Source organism: Sabethes cyaneus, chromosome 1 (assembly GCF_943734655.1).
Source record: "Sabethes cyaneus chromosome 1, idSabCyanKW18_F2, whole genome shotgun sequence".
NCBI classification, from domain to species: Eukaryota; Metazoa; Arthropoda; class Insecta; order Diptera; family Culicidae; genus Sabethes; species Sabethes cyaneus.
In genome coordinates, this window is record NC_071353.1 from 62249740 (window position 1) to 62266167 (window position 16428).

Sequence of the window (16428 nt, forward strand, 5' to 3'; positions counted from 1 at the left end):
GTGCGATGTAATAATGCGCAGATTTAGGTACAGATTTTTTATCAATGTTCCAAATTCTGCGCAGTTATGAATCCTACGAAGAAATCGCGAAAGAATACGCAACCTCGCCCAAATGGCTGAGGTATAGAGGCATGAAAAATGGAGTAGAATAATAGAATTGAAATTGGAATCCTGTGCTGTGTCTCGGGGTCCAAACCTACGAGTGCCAATTCATGAAACCATGTGTTTTTTTATGTCCAACCTCATGGAGCTGTCAGAGAGTGGGGTAGTGGTTTCTATAAGAAAACACAATTTTTAGTATTAGTCTACACTCTTAAATGATTCTACCTGTAAATTGGTCGGATTTAGTTAAAGCTAGGTTGAAACTACTCAAAATGCCCTTAAAGTGTACAAACTCAGATTTTGAGTAGTTTTTTAACCAAAAAATTGGTAGTAGGAACTTACAAGTGCGTTATTTGTCATAGAGAATAATTCAATTATCGGTAGCAAGTAGCCAAAATTGGTTGAAATTTTTACCCAAAGTTTGAGTTTGTACACTTTAAGGGCATTTTGAGTAGTTTCAACCTAGCTTTAACTAAATCTGACCTATTTACAGGTAGAATCATTTAAGAGTGTATAGTGTAATGTTCAGTATGCAGAAAACCCGAATCAATTCGCCCTTCACGTTATCGAGAATAAAATATTTAAAATGAAGCAATCAAAATGATAACAATATTCCTTTGCCACCCGGATAGCACAAGAAGGCCTGACCATGGATTTAATTATGGTAATGGCTAATGCCGAATTTTTTGGTGTGCTTTCAGCATATAAAGACATAAACAGCATGGCAGGAGTATTTATTTTCACTTTTGGGTGCGCAGAATTAGAAGCAAACATGCACAGAATTAGGAACATGGGCAAGAAAGTGCGCAGAATTAGGCACCATGGATAAGTTTACAAAACAAAAAAATATACTCAATTATTGGTCGACTTATAATTCCCATATTTTTTACCAGATATTACAGACTGTAGCACTACACGTTGCTGCTATCCACGTTGTTAATTTAAATCTAGAATACTTAGAATAGCGGAAGAATCACAAAAATGTCTTAACTGCGCAGAATATGGTACGTTCACGGTATATTATTAACTATATTAGCAATATAGGGTAAGGAACGAGTTAAGCAGTGTTACCTATTTTAATCAGTTGAACATAAATGATCCGAAAATGCACTTTTTTATTCATATTTTCAAAATCTTTTGATAGGATCATCTTCACAAATCACTTAACCATACATTTGATTCACACAAACACAATTTACTGGGTTTCCGACAAGAAATATGATGAATTAAAAATTGTTGTCCAAAAACGTACATTTTTCAGCTGCTCTTCAGCAATCGCCAGCTCGCTACTAACGAATTCATCAAATTTTCAGCACTGATTACAACCACTCTGAAAGTCAAGCACTCAATTGTCACATACCATATTATTCAGTCTCTTTTTTCTATTATCTAAGGCTTTGTCACTAGCCAAAAGTTTTATTATTTTCTAACAAAACTGAAAACAAATTCTGAATTGACGGAACCTGTTCACCAGTAGCAGCAGCTGCAGCATAACTGATGAACTATCGTGTTGCCAAGACACTGTTTCGGTTCTGGAAATAAGAATTTTAAGTTTGAAATTAACTGAAACCTCCTATGGTGAACACGTGGTTCAATACTTTCAAGAGAAATGTATGTTCATAATTAATTTTTCTTTATTAAAAACAACACAAAAGACAGCTTTTTCAATAATTTTCGAAGATTTTCTCAGTGATTTAATGAAGCAACGATGTGTTTCAATGTTATGTGCTTTGACAACACTGTTCTAGAGTTAGATCGTGTGCACTTCTATGTTTGCCTCTTTTGTTCTCCCACCATCCTTATGAACAGCGAGTGAGACGTCAAACTCGCAGTTTCCCATAAGAACACCAGAGAATAAAAGAGACGACGAATACCGTTTGCCGAACGGTGCGGTGAGTGTATGCCCCGATAAACAATTTAGACAGATGGCATTTTACGCATCTATGCCGATACGCTATGCCGATTACGCATCAGATGCCGATTAGTAGGTCGCGGATAGGAACGCGAACTTACTGAATAGGGGGAAAAGTTCGAGGGATTTTTTAACGGGACGTAAAAAAATTCAGATTTCAGGATTGCTTAAAATAGCACCTTGCGGGTGAAAATGGGTTCGGTGTGTTCAAAATTAGTTCCACCGCTCCAACTTTTGAAGCGAAAAATCAAAAGTTTAGCTCAACAATAGTGTCTGCCAATGGTAACAGCTTGAAGAACTAAAGATAGCAAGAAGATTGGTATGCTGATATCCCCCACTTAGTCAACCCATCGCTTGTAATAAGGTAAAACAATCAGTGACCCGCCTAGACTGCTTAAAACTAGTTCTTTACCCTAGTCCACGCTTCTATAATCCTAAAGATACGACCACTAGCGCTGTAGTTGCACAAAAGGTTATTAATGCTGTAAATTTACTGTCATTTCTACAGATCTTTCGGAAAAAGCTCAATTTTCAGTATAGAATTTAGTCAATTCGCGAACCCGAAGCTCCAAAATCTCTTTCACACTTATAGAACTGCCCATATGTGAGTGTAAATGAAGAATTGTAAAAAATCTTTGTTTTTTTCACACATTAATGAATTCCTATTCTTGCTTTATTCATAGCCTAAACTTTTACAAGTTGCAGCACCTAGACGAAATCGAATAATTCTTAATTGAAAAAAGGCACCTCGATTGGATACTCAAAAATCTATTAAGAAGCAAATATTCCTAATTACTGCTCCTATTCTTTTATATTTTTAGGTAAACGAGGGGTACGTGGATAAAGTTTTTTCGCAACCCCTCAGTCAGCAAAAATAGTTTGATCTGTTTATTACATTTTCCTGATTCCGACTTATTTGATTCTGATAATATACAGTCAGTCCACAATCACGGGTCACACACAATTATGGGTCATTTTAGCTTAATCTGCCGATTAATGCGTGAATATTAAACTATTTGGTTGATAAAATTGTTACTCATAAGTAGCAGTAATAATTTGATACCCACAATTGTGTGTGACCCATGATTGTGGACTGAATGTATGTCTGAAAGAATGGCCTCATCTAGAAGAATCAAATCATTGCGTAGCAAAAAGTGCATTTTGTCTGCCGCACCTCTTACTTATGCATTGGTTGCACGTTTAAATTTTTTGTACTAATCTCATTTTAGCCGCAAAAGGGCGTTACTTTCGCGGCTTTTACTACAGGGATATACAGGGTCTTACGTAACTTAGTGCAAATATTTCAGAGGGTGATAGAGCACATTTGACGAAAAAATCCCTCTAGGCATATGGTCAAATCTCAAAAAAAAAAAAAAAAATGCATCCATTCCACAGTACAGGTCCAAGAGCTGCTGTATGCGGGAAACGGATTGAAAAATTGTAGAACAATACCAATTGTAGAACAATGCGGATTGTGCAGTTTTTTGGGGGATATTTACGGGGATATTACGGGGATTTACGGGGGATAAAAACGTCTCGAGAAACACGTATTTCGAAGCTTCTGAAAAGTTACTAAATTTTATGAAGCAGAAGTACAAAATTGTCTCAGCTTTCGAATGGAAGCAACAGAACTGAGCTAGCTAGCAAACTTTTTATACTAGAGTTACTTAAAGTAAATAAAACTGAAAACTTAAAATTTTTAATAAATCTTAACAATTTAGATTTGACTATATGGCAGAGGGATTTTTTCCGTTAAAAAAATGTGCTCTATCACACCCTGAAATATTTGTACTGAGCTACCTAACACCCTGTATATGAGATTCTGCGAAGTGTACTATAATGTTTATAATTTGTAGGAGATAGTAATCAAAAATCATAATAATCAAAAATTGTGCTGCTTGTTATTATGTACCTTTGCAAACACTGTTATTTATTAATATTTTTTGAAACGATGGTTCTACAATTGATGAAGGGACGGTAGGGGAAAGAAATGATTTCTTTCCCCTACCGTCCCTTCATGAATTGTAGAACCATCGTTTCAAAAAATATTAATATATATGTATGACCGCAGGTCAAGACTAAAAACTTGAGATTAGTCTACTGTTATTTATGTTATTTTCAATTTTATACACAATATTGCAATAACAATAAGAACTATTTTTCATATTAATGCCAAGTTGTTCTGAAGTTACAATAAAGTTTTTTTTCTCAATTACAGGCATTGAACGATATCTGCAAAGGACAGGGTTGGGGAATAGAAGTAATTGGCGGACACATTGGAGCAGTTACTGTAAACATTCCTTATGACTCTCCGCTGACCAAGAACAGTTCCATTGAGATAACAAATCTGTCAATTAGTCTCCGACCGAAAACCCGCTCGAAAGATGGCACCTCAATGTTCGAATCGATGTGGTCATCTATGTCCAGTTCAATGCAGTTGGCCCAGGAGTGCCTGGAACGGGATGGTGGCGCCGAGACACCATCAGTTGCTTCGAATAGTATGGAAGGGCTGGAGAGGTTTGCGCTAGTCATTGACAACGGTGAGTTTGTTGGTTTATTAATACCTTTTGCTAACACGCAATATTGGGTACTGTGCTTGCAAGGTTGTACACAAGCAAGAGTCGTAGACCACGTCTTGTCTACGAATACATTCCTGCTGACCCAATTTCTAGAAACGTAATCTACAGGAAAACATTGAAGCCGCATGGTTGAATGAAATGAAATACGCAGCCATTAGTAGCCGATGAGTAAACAGATGTTAGGAGCTAGAACAGCAATATTTGAGTGTCGCGTAGCTTTTTATATATGTATGGGCGTTTGGTTGCTCATTCAAGCATACGTCCGCGTGTTTTACGTTTTCGGCGTAGATGGAGGCGGGTATAACGTGCGAGGATTTTATCAGTCTAAGATTAGTTTTTGTTTGCCTATTCTATGAGTTTCTGTAGGTTGATTATAAAAAGGTCAATTTGATTTCATGTTCAAACATTCAATAACAGTTTTAGCATAAGAATTATAAACATTTTGTCCAGTTCAAAAATAACGATTGTTACATACTCTGGTTTTAACAGAAATATTCATATTCAAAAGTCTTAAAAATTTTATCTGCTAATTTTATTACCGGAAGTCATCAAACGCTTGTGCTACAATGAAACAGAAAGAGATAAGCTTCCGTGGAGCCGCAACCGTGCACTCTGTGTTGAAATATCCATTTTTTATCACGTATCATCGATCTTGATGTAAGGGTACCTCCGGAATAATAATCACAATAAGAACAACGCAAGTTTTTACTATGACAAAAAACCCGAATTAATCCACCTAGCGGCGTGACCTAACCTTTCTACTGTCACAATAATCATTATTTAATTGCTCAGGAACATCTATAATTAACTTGACTATATTTTTAAATATCCGTTTCGTATTCCTCAAAATCCTTATTTGCCAGTAAAATTCACAACGTATTGCGTAGAATAATTCTATTTTCTTTCCTTGGGTGCGTAAATACTTGTAAGCGTCATTTATGTTATTTGATGAACACCTTATTTAGTTTTATAATCGGTCGGCCTTAAGTTTCGGGTTTCAGAGCCACATACGAAACTTGTTTTGAACTGACAATATGAAATATGTGTTCATAGCAGATTTTTTTATTTTTTTTGGATGGTTTTAACTCAAAGGGTAGATTTTTTTTTTGATATTTTGATATTACATAATACCATGCGTTCAAAAGTTAGCATCTTTGAAAAACAAGAGTTCAGAAAAATTATTATTATGCTTCGCTTTTGAAGAAAAAGGATATCTACACCAAAATGTCTCAAAATTTTACTATTAGTTTGCTTGGCTTCAATTTTGCAATATATCTGAATTAGAAAAAATAACTGAATAGAGCATTAGATATGAAAAAGAGAAATTAAACTTTTTCTTAGCTGGCGCTCCTTCAGATAATTATTTTTGCATGAAAATCAAAACTTAAGCTTCTTTTGAATGTACTTTCATGAATAGATAGTCATTAACTTGATCACATCGTTTTTCCAATGTAAGAGGGTTAGGAAAATAAGATGAGGTTGAAAAATATTGCAAAAACTGCGCCATAAACATGCTTGAGAATGAGAAATATGATCGATATGATTTCCAGTGCTTGTCATTTTTGATTTATTTATTAAAACATGATACATGACATAAGACATCTGTCCTTTAAAATGTCACTAACGAAAACAAATCTTACAAAGTTACTAGCGTGCAACGTTTACTTCCTATTTTTCATATAACATTTCTAAGCTCTAGTATCTATGGATTGAAAAGAGCATCTATTAATGCGTAAAATTTGTATGAAATTTGTATAAATTTATTTGGAAAAATCAACTCACTGGTATTTTGATCCTATACACCACTATACTTATATACTTAAATTAACTGCTTTTCTCCGCTTTTTGCTTTTCGTGTACAATTGTGAGTAACAGCAAGTAAAGAAAATGGCAATTGAAATCTGAAATCAAAGAAAAAACTTTTCGATTGAATCCCACTATTTAATATTTATTTGCGACAGATACGTAGTTCGCCTACGACGTGCAGGCTTCATCAATGTCTTATTTCAAAGCACATACGTATCTGTCGCGAATAAATATTAAATAGTGGAATTTAGTCGGTAAAAGTTTTTTTTCTTTTCTTTTATTACAGAGTTCGTATTCCACTAAGAGGTTTCAAAAACTTCAGACTATTGACATGTTTCTCACTTTTCTTGAATTTCATTGCAAATTTAAAAATTGCAAATTGTCATCACATACACATACATACATACATACATACATACATACATACATACATACATACATACATACATACATACATACATACATACATACATACATACATACATACATACATACATACATACATACATACATACATACATACATACATACATACATACATACATACATACATACATACATACATACATACATACATACATACATACATACATACATACATACATACATACATACATACATACATACATACATACATACATACATACATACATACATACATACATACATACATACATACATACATACATACATCGCACACATTGAGTACAATCAACATTTGATTGACATGTTTTGATTTCACACGTTTTAACGGTATAATATACGGTGCTTAAGTGTTAAAGTTTGAATAACTTTTGAATGAACTGTCCGATTTTAAATAACTTTGGTTTTGTTTAATAGATCTCAGCAGTAATTTTCAAATAATAGTAAAATGTGTGATGTTTTTCATTGAATTAATTCTTACATGTTAGAAAAATATGTTTTAAATACTATTTTGTCACATTTCTTTATGTAACTTTCAAACTACAAGTCCAATCATCATGAAATTTGGAAGTTAAGGGTTTGTAAGGCTTCTCTTTCATATGCAATCAATTTTGTTTAAATCGGTTAAGGGATCTATGAGATAATGAAGTCCCTTTTTTTCGTATTTTTATACATAACTTTTGAACTAAAAGTCCGATCAGTATGAAATTCAATAGCGACCAATGGGACACCTAGACCTTTCATTTGACACTAAGACCATTAAAATCGATCCAGCCATCTCCGAGAAAAGTGAGTGACATTGAAAGCGTTACATACACACACACACATACACACGCACACACACACATACACACGCACACACACACATACACACGCACACACACACACACACACACACACACACACACACACACACACGCACGCACACACACACACACACACACACACACACACACACACATACACATACACACGCACACACACACATACACACGCACACACACACACACACACACACACACACGCACGCACACACACACACACACACACATACACATACACACGCACACACACACATACACACGCACACACACACATACACACGCGCACACACACACATACACACACACACACACACACGCACACACACACACACACACACACACACACAGAAAATGCTCAGTTTTCGAAACTGAGTCGAATGGTATATAACATTCGGCCCGCAGGACCTTCTTTCCATTTCCGGTTTTCCAAGTGATTTTTATACCTTTATACTATATATTTATATAGTAGAAAGGCAAAACGTCGTTTTTCGCCGATTTGAAACAGGCTGAGACACGGTGAGCCCCCCAACAGGGAAACATGAGCAATTGCTTGAAAATGAATTATTCGCTAAAAATTTTTTTTCTAAGAGTAAACATCTTCCTTGTTTTCGGCTTAGTTCGGTCTTACATCGTCCCGTTCCATTGGCGGTTCCATTCCCTTCTAGCCCACAGCTTTTATCAGTTCAAAGTTTTTATCAAGGAAAACACGTTTTCGTTCGAAAATACCATAACAATGAAAACAATAAAGGCTTGAGAGAAACCCATATTGATCTTGGAATGAAGGAACGCTTCGAGCTTAAACGTCATTCTAAGGTTTGACCCTTCTTTATCGATCGACTTTTCAGCCAGAGGTTAGATTTCGGAACAATTACGGGGTTAGTACTATGACCCACTGACTTTATTTAGCAAGTCCGTACAGTCGAACATACGACGGCTGAGTTGTTAGACCAGCATCGTACCAAGAAGCCAACCGGGCGGTATTGACTTTGAAAATGATACTCATTTAATCTTGGTAGGACAAAGTATTGCCAAAACATTATAATGAATGAAACAATCGGGCAACGAAACGACTCGATTGCTTTGAAATAAAATTGTACAGGATTGGTCAATTGCTATGAAATAAATAACGTACGTCTATGGAATTAAAAATACTTTTTTCTAATCCAATGAATGTTCGTATATAAACGCTGCGTCTAATTAAACAACCTTGCATGCAGGTAATCAACGGGAATGTCATAGGCATAAATAGCTCAGAATACACGTTATCAAATTTTTTTGACGTAGGACTACGTCTTTGTTTACTATCTGGGACTGGGTAGCACTTTGTGAAAACGAAAATAGAAGTGTAACGTTGGAATGAATGCTAATAACTACTAAACTATCGAACGAAACTGAACAATTTATGTGTCGTTGGAAAGATAAAATGATCAGCAATTTTATGAAAGGGGCGAGAGAGCATTTTTATGAACGGCGTAAGAGAGGGGGGGGGCTCCTACACAGATGAAACACAAATTTCCTCAAAACTCGAGAATTAACCAAGCAAATGGAACCAAATTTGGCATGTGGGGGTTTTAGAAGGTAGGATTTTTTTTTCGATTGTGTACTGAGACCACTTCCCCTTCTAAGAGGGGGGGCTCCCATACAAATGAAATATAAATTTCTTTATAAATCTAGAACTAATCAAGCAAATGGAACCAAATTTGGCATGTGGGAGTTTTAGAAGCCAAGAATTTTTTCTATGGTGTACTGAGACCCCTTCCCCTTCTAAGGGGGGGGGGGGGGCTCCCATACAAATGAAACAAATTTTCTTATAACTCGAGAACTAATTAAGCAATTGGAACCAAATTTGGCATGTGGGGGTTCATGGAGGCATGAATTTATTTTATAATGGTTTGAGACCCCTCACCCCTGTGGTAGGAGGATAAGGACTCTTATACAAATAAAACAGAAATTTTTGCGTATGTGTCATATTTTCTGCTATGTAACAAGCGGTAAGCTGTGAAAGTAAACTAGTAAAACCTTCTCGGAGCAAAAGACAGCGAATCGACGCCGTTAACTTACACGCCTGTTGCCATTCATGTCAAAAGAGAAGGACACGTTCGAATGGCACGTCATATTTACGATGAACATGCTTTGGCTTTAATGTTATTTGTAACCAATGGACGTTTTGAAGATTACAAGCGAGTTGAAATAAGATTATTGAAACACGTTTAGCTACGCATAATCATATTTGATACAATAATCTGTGGGCTGGTCATTCATTACTATTTCAACCTTTATGATGCACACAAGTGATTTTTAAAAGAAATCTTCTATGTATGTCTCAATGGTTGCAGGCGTTGTACTTGAACCCCCGTCCACGTATTTTCAAGGCCACTATTGCATTCAATGAAGAATTGAATCTGAATATTTCGCTCTTCTCTTTTAAACATTCACTTAAACAATAGCCCTCACAGATTCTTATAAACATACATATGCAAGAAATGCAGTTTACATTAGTCTTTGATCTAATGATCTGATATAGTCCTACGTCACCCATTCGCACAACTTTTAGGGCTGTATACCTTGTAGTTTTTCATGATTGTAATATTTTATCTAATATTCTATTGTTTTATGTCGATAATTTATCATATTGTTTCCATTTTTCATAGTACTTAACCGGGTGAAAGCCAGGCTGTTCAATACGGAAATACGCATCGAATATTTACCTCCAGGAAGTGATTGTGGCATTGCACTCATAGTCAAGATTGACCGGTAAGTAAACTTAGTGGTTTCTGAGAAATCTGGGACACATTTTAAAACAAACAACTCTAAAGAATACTACATGTTTTAAAGAGATGCGCTAGTGTAATATAAAATATGCTACCATTTTCAATCCGTTGGCTTATCCTTTAACATGTAAAAGTGAATAAAACGATATCGAAATTCACTTGAAGCGGAGTTTTTGTTCCTTTCACTTTATACATGATACAACTTGTTTCATTTGACGAAAAGAGCCTTTTAAGCCAGTTTCGGATAAAGTTGGTGATTAAGTTAAGTGAGGACGATTGAAATTCTGGCACAATTTGTCGATGTTGACTAGATAGATTATAGCGTGAAATGTTACTCGAACTCAATTCATATCGTTCAAATTTGCTAACCATCTACTAAATACTTGTCAGAAAAGTACGAATGAAACTTTAAAACCGATCAGTCATTCCGAGTAGTCATGATGAAGTGAAACCCGCTTCACTGACGCTGATTGACTCCAGTTTTGAAACGAAGCAGTGCTTCTGTTATCACTATTTTCTCAAAAATGTAAATAATCTGCTGTTTTTTATTAAAAGAACATCAAAACCACCCGTTCTTCCACTAGAACTAGGCATTGGCCGAAAAAAAATAGATACACTCGCCTAATCGGCTGAAAATACTCTTCCGTATCCTATAACTTAATAAGTAAGTAAGAGATTTTTTCCATTCAATTTTATTGCTACGGAACCTCCAAAATATTTCCTCCACGAGTGCTTCGTGCACAAAATATTCACTATAAAATAATTCGTAACATAAATTATTCTCAATACAAATATTTCGATACGTACGATAGGCACGTATTGTAGGGGACTTATCGTTATCCATACCTATATAAAAAACAAATTTATACTATGTAAAAATATTTATTTGAATTACAATATGCAGCAATTATCAATGATCTTTCAAAATTATCGTGTTCGTTTAGGCCGGAGAGTGTTAGACTCTCATGAAATTTACGAGCATAGTTTATTGACATATTAAAGAAAACAATGTTTACAAAATTCGAGGTCTCCTGTTTTCCCAGAAAACTCCAAGAGAAATTTTCCGATTTTCTCGGACTACTTCTCGGATTATTTCAAATGTAATAACTTTAGAACCAAGCGTTGTAGAAAAATAATCTTGTCTACAAAATTTTTCAGGATGGCGGAAAACTCTAAGTAAGTACAGGGTGCGGCAGAAAAAAAATGCGAAAGTTTATAGTACCATAGTTCAAACCACTTTTTAAATATTGTAAACAGTAATATCAACATATTCGAGATCATATATCTTTACTAAATCATTTCAAACAAGTTTACTTGATGTGTCCCCCATTTGTATCAACGATAATCTCACGCCTTTCGGACATATTCTCCGACATCGACTGCCATGTGCGCGTCATAACCGGCCTCAGGGTCTTCACACTAGGGAGAGATGTTGCAGGCTTGTGCTTCAATATACGAACGCCCAAATCAAATAATCTAACGGGTGAAGGTCCTGAGTACTAGGGGGCAGCACCCGACAACGTTACCTTTAAGTAGGCTTCATTCTCGGTTTTTGCTCAGTACATGCTCATTTGACTGCAGAGCCTCAACTAAACAGAATTCGAAAAAGTAGTGTAAAGGGCAATTGTAGAGTCAATTATTATCTACATTATTGTTGAACAAAGTATAGTTTTATCTTTTGTATTTATGGCGCTATGCGATTGCTACCCCGTTGGTAGCCAAATGAGCGCTCTTTTTGCTACCAACGGGATAGCAGCCCGATAGCGCCGTAAATACAAAAGATAAAACTATACTTTCTTCAGCAATAATATAGATAATAATTAGCTCTACAATTACCTTTTACACTACTTTTTCGAATTCTGTTTCGTTGAGGCGCTGCAGTCAAATGAGCATCTACTGAGCAAAAAAACTGAAAATGAAGCCTGCCTTTATACACCGTTTCGCTTCAAAACTGGCTTCAATCAGCGTCAGTAAAACGGGGTTCTTTTCATCATGGTGATCGTCGTCGTCAGCCGAGTCGTCGTCACTTGAAACAGTCACCAACTTCAGCTGACGCTTGCTGGAAACGTTCTATTCAACAAATGAAACAATCGCATGTATGATGCGAAGGTAGGAGAAAGTCAGTATCATTTATTTGTTTCCTCAGTTGTACGCCACCAAGCCAGTTGTACGCCAAACAGTTGTACGCCACCAAGCCAAACATCATGACACCTAGCGAATGTTTGGTTTGGAATTTAAACTTCACTTTTCTGGAACTTCCCCTAATTTCTTCGGTGGAATAAACCGGTCTGTGTGACTGTTGAACACAGCATCGATGCTGAATAATTTTCGTTGGAAAACAGGATTATAATTTTTTCCTTCTTCAACAAAAAAGCAATCTCTTCGAACGAGCCACTCGCAGTTCCTTTACCCGCCGCGTAATCAAGTTGCGTTTCACTCTAGTTCTGGAAGATGCGTGCAAGTTTTGTTTGATGATTTTTTGCATCGATTTTTCAGAAATTTTGACTTGCTTGGCAAGTTTTCTTATGCGACGTACCGGGATGTTGGCGTACATACAAACCGTGGACCTCCCGTATTCCGTTGCTAAGGACTATCCTGTAGAGACCGAGAAAGAACATAACGCTTCGTTCCGGTTCGGTAAAAAATCAAACTCAAATTTCGTTGCGATCGCACCTCGAACCGGACTTTACGCGGTCCGAAGTCGATTATTAATCTCTTCATTTATTAAATTGCGTTAATCTGTTTAAAATAGTTTAAATTTTTTTGCTTAAGATAAAATGTATTTGTACTGTATATAACTAACTGGATTTATTTCTTTTTCTTACGAATAGTATCAAGTACAAGAACGAAGCTGGCGATGATCCACAAGAACGCAACGACACTTCAGACGAGGATAGTAATGCACAGCAGCAGCAATCAAAACAAAAAGCTTTGCTGATATCAACACACGCCACACATAATATTTGCATGGAAGGCATCACATTTTATACAGAAGAATTTCGGATATACAATCCGAGACAACACCAACAACAGCAGCAAGATTGCTCCAGTAAATGTGATAATTTGATTGCCAGTGAGCAGTTTTTAAGCACTATATCGGATTTACCGACGGATTCAACCTTCAAAACGACAGGAGCAAACGCAGGAGGGAACGAATTTGATAGCTATTCAAGCGTATGTGATAGTAGCAATATTAATAGTAGTTTTAAACGAACCGAAAGTATGGAAAGCGGCAGTGGTGTTTCACAAGAAAGCGACGAATATGAAGAAGACGCTATACAGTACTTCCATTCGGAAGCAGTTTTAGCTGGTAAAATAACTTCCAAACAAGAAATCCGCATTAGAATGAAACAGGCAGATAATCTAGTTGGGCCTAATGTTGAACTGGAAATGTCTCTGGGATGTTTGCAAGTCTTTTTGTCACCGCGGCAGCTACATGCACTTAATCTACTTGGCAATACTTTTTTGGGATCTAACGAAAAGCCAGTTCCGGGCAAATGCACTCCGCCTGATTTGAATTCTAAACCAAAACGATTTGAAGAGACAGAATTTGAATTCAAACACAACATTAGTCGCATGTCTGGAGGGATAGGCCTTAACCAAGGTTGGTCCTTAACGGATCCTTTACAGGCAGTGATTCAGGACCAGGCAGGATTTCTGGAAAATGATTTTCGAGAAAGTGAACAGGTTTCAGTAATGGCAGAGTCTTCCAATAGCTCAATGACTGGTTCGTTCGGATCCTCAAGTATGGCATCACGGACAACTTCAGCTAGCAGAAGACGTATTATCGATCCTGATGCCGACGCCGATATATCTAAGTTTAATGTTAGAGTAGCAGCTGTGGCATTCGTTTTGTTACACGAGGATATTTTGGTGGAAAGTAGTCATACAAATTATCAGCAGTCTCCATTGAGTGAGGCAAGCGTACAAAAATTGTACGCCAAGACTGAACACTTTTTTATGTCTGTGGTTAATTTAGGCCTAGGAGTTGGTGCTAACGACATACTAAACGCTGGTCTTATAATGGATGCCGCTTGTGATTGCAGTCATTTGCGGTTGCTTATGGCACCTGTTATACTGGAGGGAGAAGAACAACGAAATCGACTGGGAACTGTTCTACGTTTTTCAATTTCTATTGCCAGAGCAGATCTTCGTGAAATTTTAACAGACGTTTCTGTACCGCTAATCGAGTTCTACCGTGAGAAAAACTTGGCTACATTGCCAAAAAGACCAGAAATACTTGTAAACTTTAAGCAAACGTCAAACGTTCTTAAAGGATCCGGTGGAATACGATACACTCCTCCCAAAACAGATATTCGCCTTTCACTAGGTGCATTTCTTACCGAGTTTGACATAACAATCCTGGATCGCCTGAGCTCTTTAATTTATCAGAATCCCTTCACTATTTACTATAACCAATCGACCCCAGTGAACTCACCGACATCATCAGGTGTACCGGGATCAATAAATCGAAAAATGGAACCAAAAAGCGAAATTCATTTTGATGCTCCATCAGTTGACTTCCGATTGCGTTTTCCAATTCCTGATTTGAGGCCTATTCATGATCCACAACGAATTCCCTGGTGGCGTCGCAATATACGACCGGATTTTATACTGATCAGCCTCCAACAAGCACGTGCCACCATAGCACTGAATCCACATCCTCTGTATGATATTTCGGCAAACGAAATTCAGTTCTTCTACCACGAACCAAATGCGGATAGTGTAAATATTGGCAAAGCTGTGATGACAGATAATGTTTTAGATGGTAAGTTTTCCGATCAAAGGAAGCAGGAGAGAGCAGGAGTAGAATTCCCGCGAATAGTTATAGAAATTCCAAGCGATACTGCCATTCAGCAACAACAGGAACAAAGCGAGCAAGAAAAAAAGCAGCAACGTAAAGGTGCCAGCCAATGTGATGAAAGCGATAGTGACCCAACATCTAGTGAAAGCATTGGCATTAAGACGTACAAAACTAAAGCCGATACACCATTTAGCGCCAAACGTGTGTGTAGAGAAAGCGACACCCCTCATTCTAAAGCCCCAGCAGGTGATCCAGAAACTCTTACTCTGCCTGGTGATTCGGAAGAAATAAACACATTCTGCCAAGCTGCTATGAATTTAAGTAGGGTGCAAATTAAAATAGACTTCCCTGTCGTTAGCTTTCAATTAATGTAAGTATTTTAATTTTTGATTCACTACTTGATACTTATTATTTTACTTTTATTGCAGATCAAAACACCTCTACGAGGTAATATACAATCGAATAAGTACTGATCTTTTATTGTGGGAACCAAGTGCACCAGCAGCATATACAGCCGCAGAAGCTGGTGCCAATTTGAGTGCGTCTAAGTTAGCATTTGAAGAATCGCCATTCAACTTAGCAAATATGGGTATGATGGATAGTATTTATGCCCCTTTTACAATGTGCCAGAGTGCTGTTCAATTAGGTATGCAAGAACATTCTTTTAAGTAAAAGCAATTATTAATTTAGCTTGTAGATTCCAGCTCGTCGACTACTAACTCCGAAACTGAATCTGACTCGGACGGAATATTCTATTCCGTATATGATAGAAATAATCGTCGCTTATCTGGAAGAGACGATGAGCCAAAATATTCTGACCAGCGTCATGACTATTGTCAGCAGCACAGCAGTCGGCGTCGCCAACAGCAACATAGAAAATCGTTTGTGGACAGGAGCAGCGCTATAGCTTTTCAGTTGAACGTTGGGCACGGTATGCTAACAATGTTTGCACCAGTCCGGGTAATTTTTCCATGTTGTGGCGTCACCACAAAAGCAGTTAAAATATTTCTTTTTTGCAGGATTCACAAAATCATGTTATACCGGGGCAACTGGGTGAATTTATTGTTAAGCTACAATCATGTAGTATTTTTTCTGTGAATGGTTTTCATGGAAATAGTAACCTGGGGTATTTATGTATTCAAGGTCAATCAGCTGAAGTTTATCATTGTGGTAAGATTATTTCTTCTATAGACGTAATTTGGTAGTC

At 36.8% G+C, this 16428-nt stretch overlaps 1 protein-coding gene across 4 annotated transcripts in view; it reads left to right on the top strand.

Moving 5' to 3' along the window:
- LOC128733133 (autophagy-related protein 2 homolog B) overlaps positions 1-16428 on the top strand; it is a 40048-nt gene that overhangs the window by 15730 nt on the left and 7890 nt on the right. For all 4 annotated transcript variants that reach the window (XM_053826759.1, XM_053826757.1, XM_053826760.1 and 1 more), the window contains exons 3-8: positions 4233-4554; positions 10298-10400; positions 13249-15591; positions 15650-15867; positions 15919-16181; positions 16241-16391. In XM_053826759.1, coding sequence (XP_053682734.1) covers positions 4233-4554; positions 10298-10400; positions 13249-15591; positions 15650-15867; positions 15919-16181; positions 16241-16391 — 3400 coding nt within the window. The remainder of the gene's footprint in view (positions 1-4232; positions 4555-10297; positions 10401-13248; positions 15592-15649; positions 15868-15918; positions 16182-16240; positions 16392-16428) is intronic.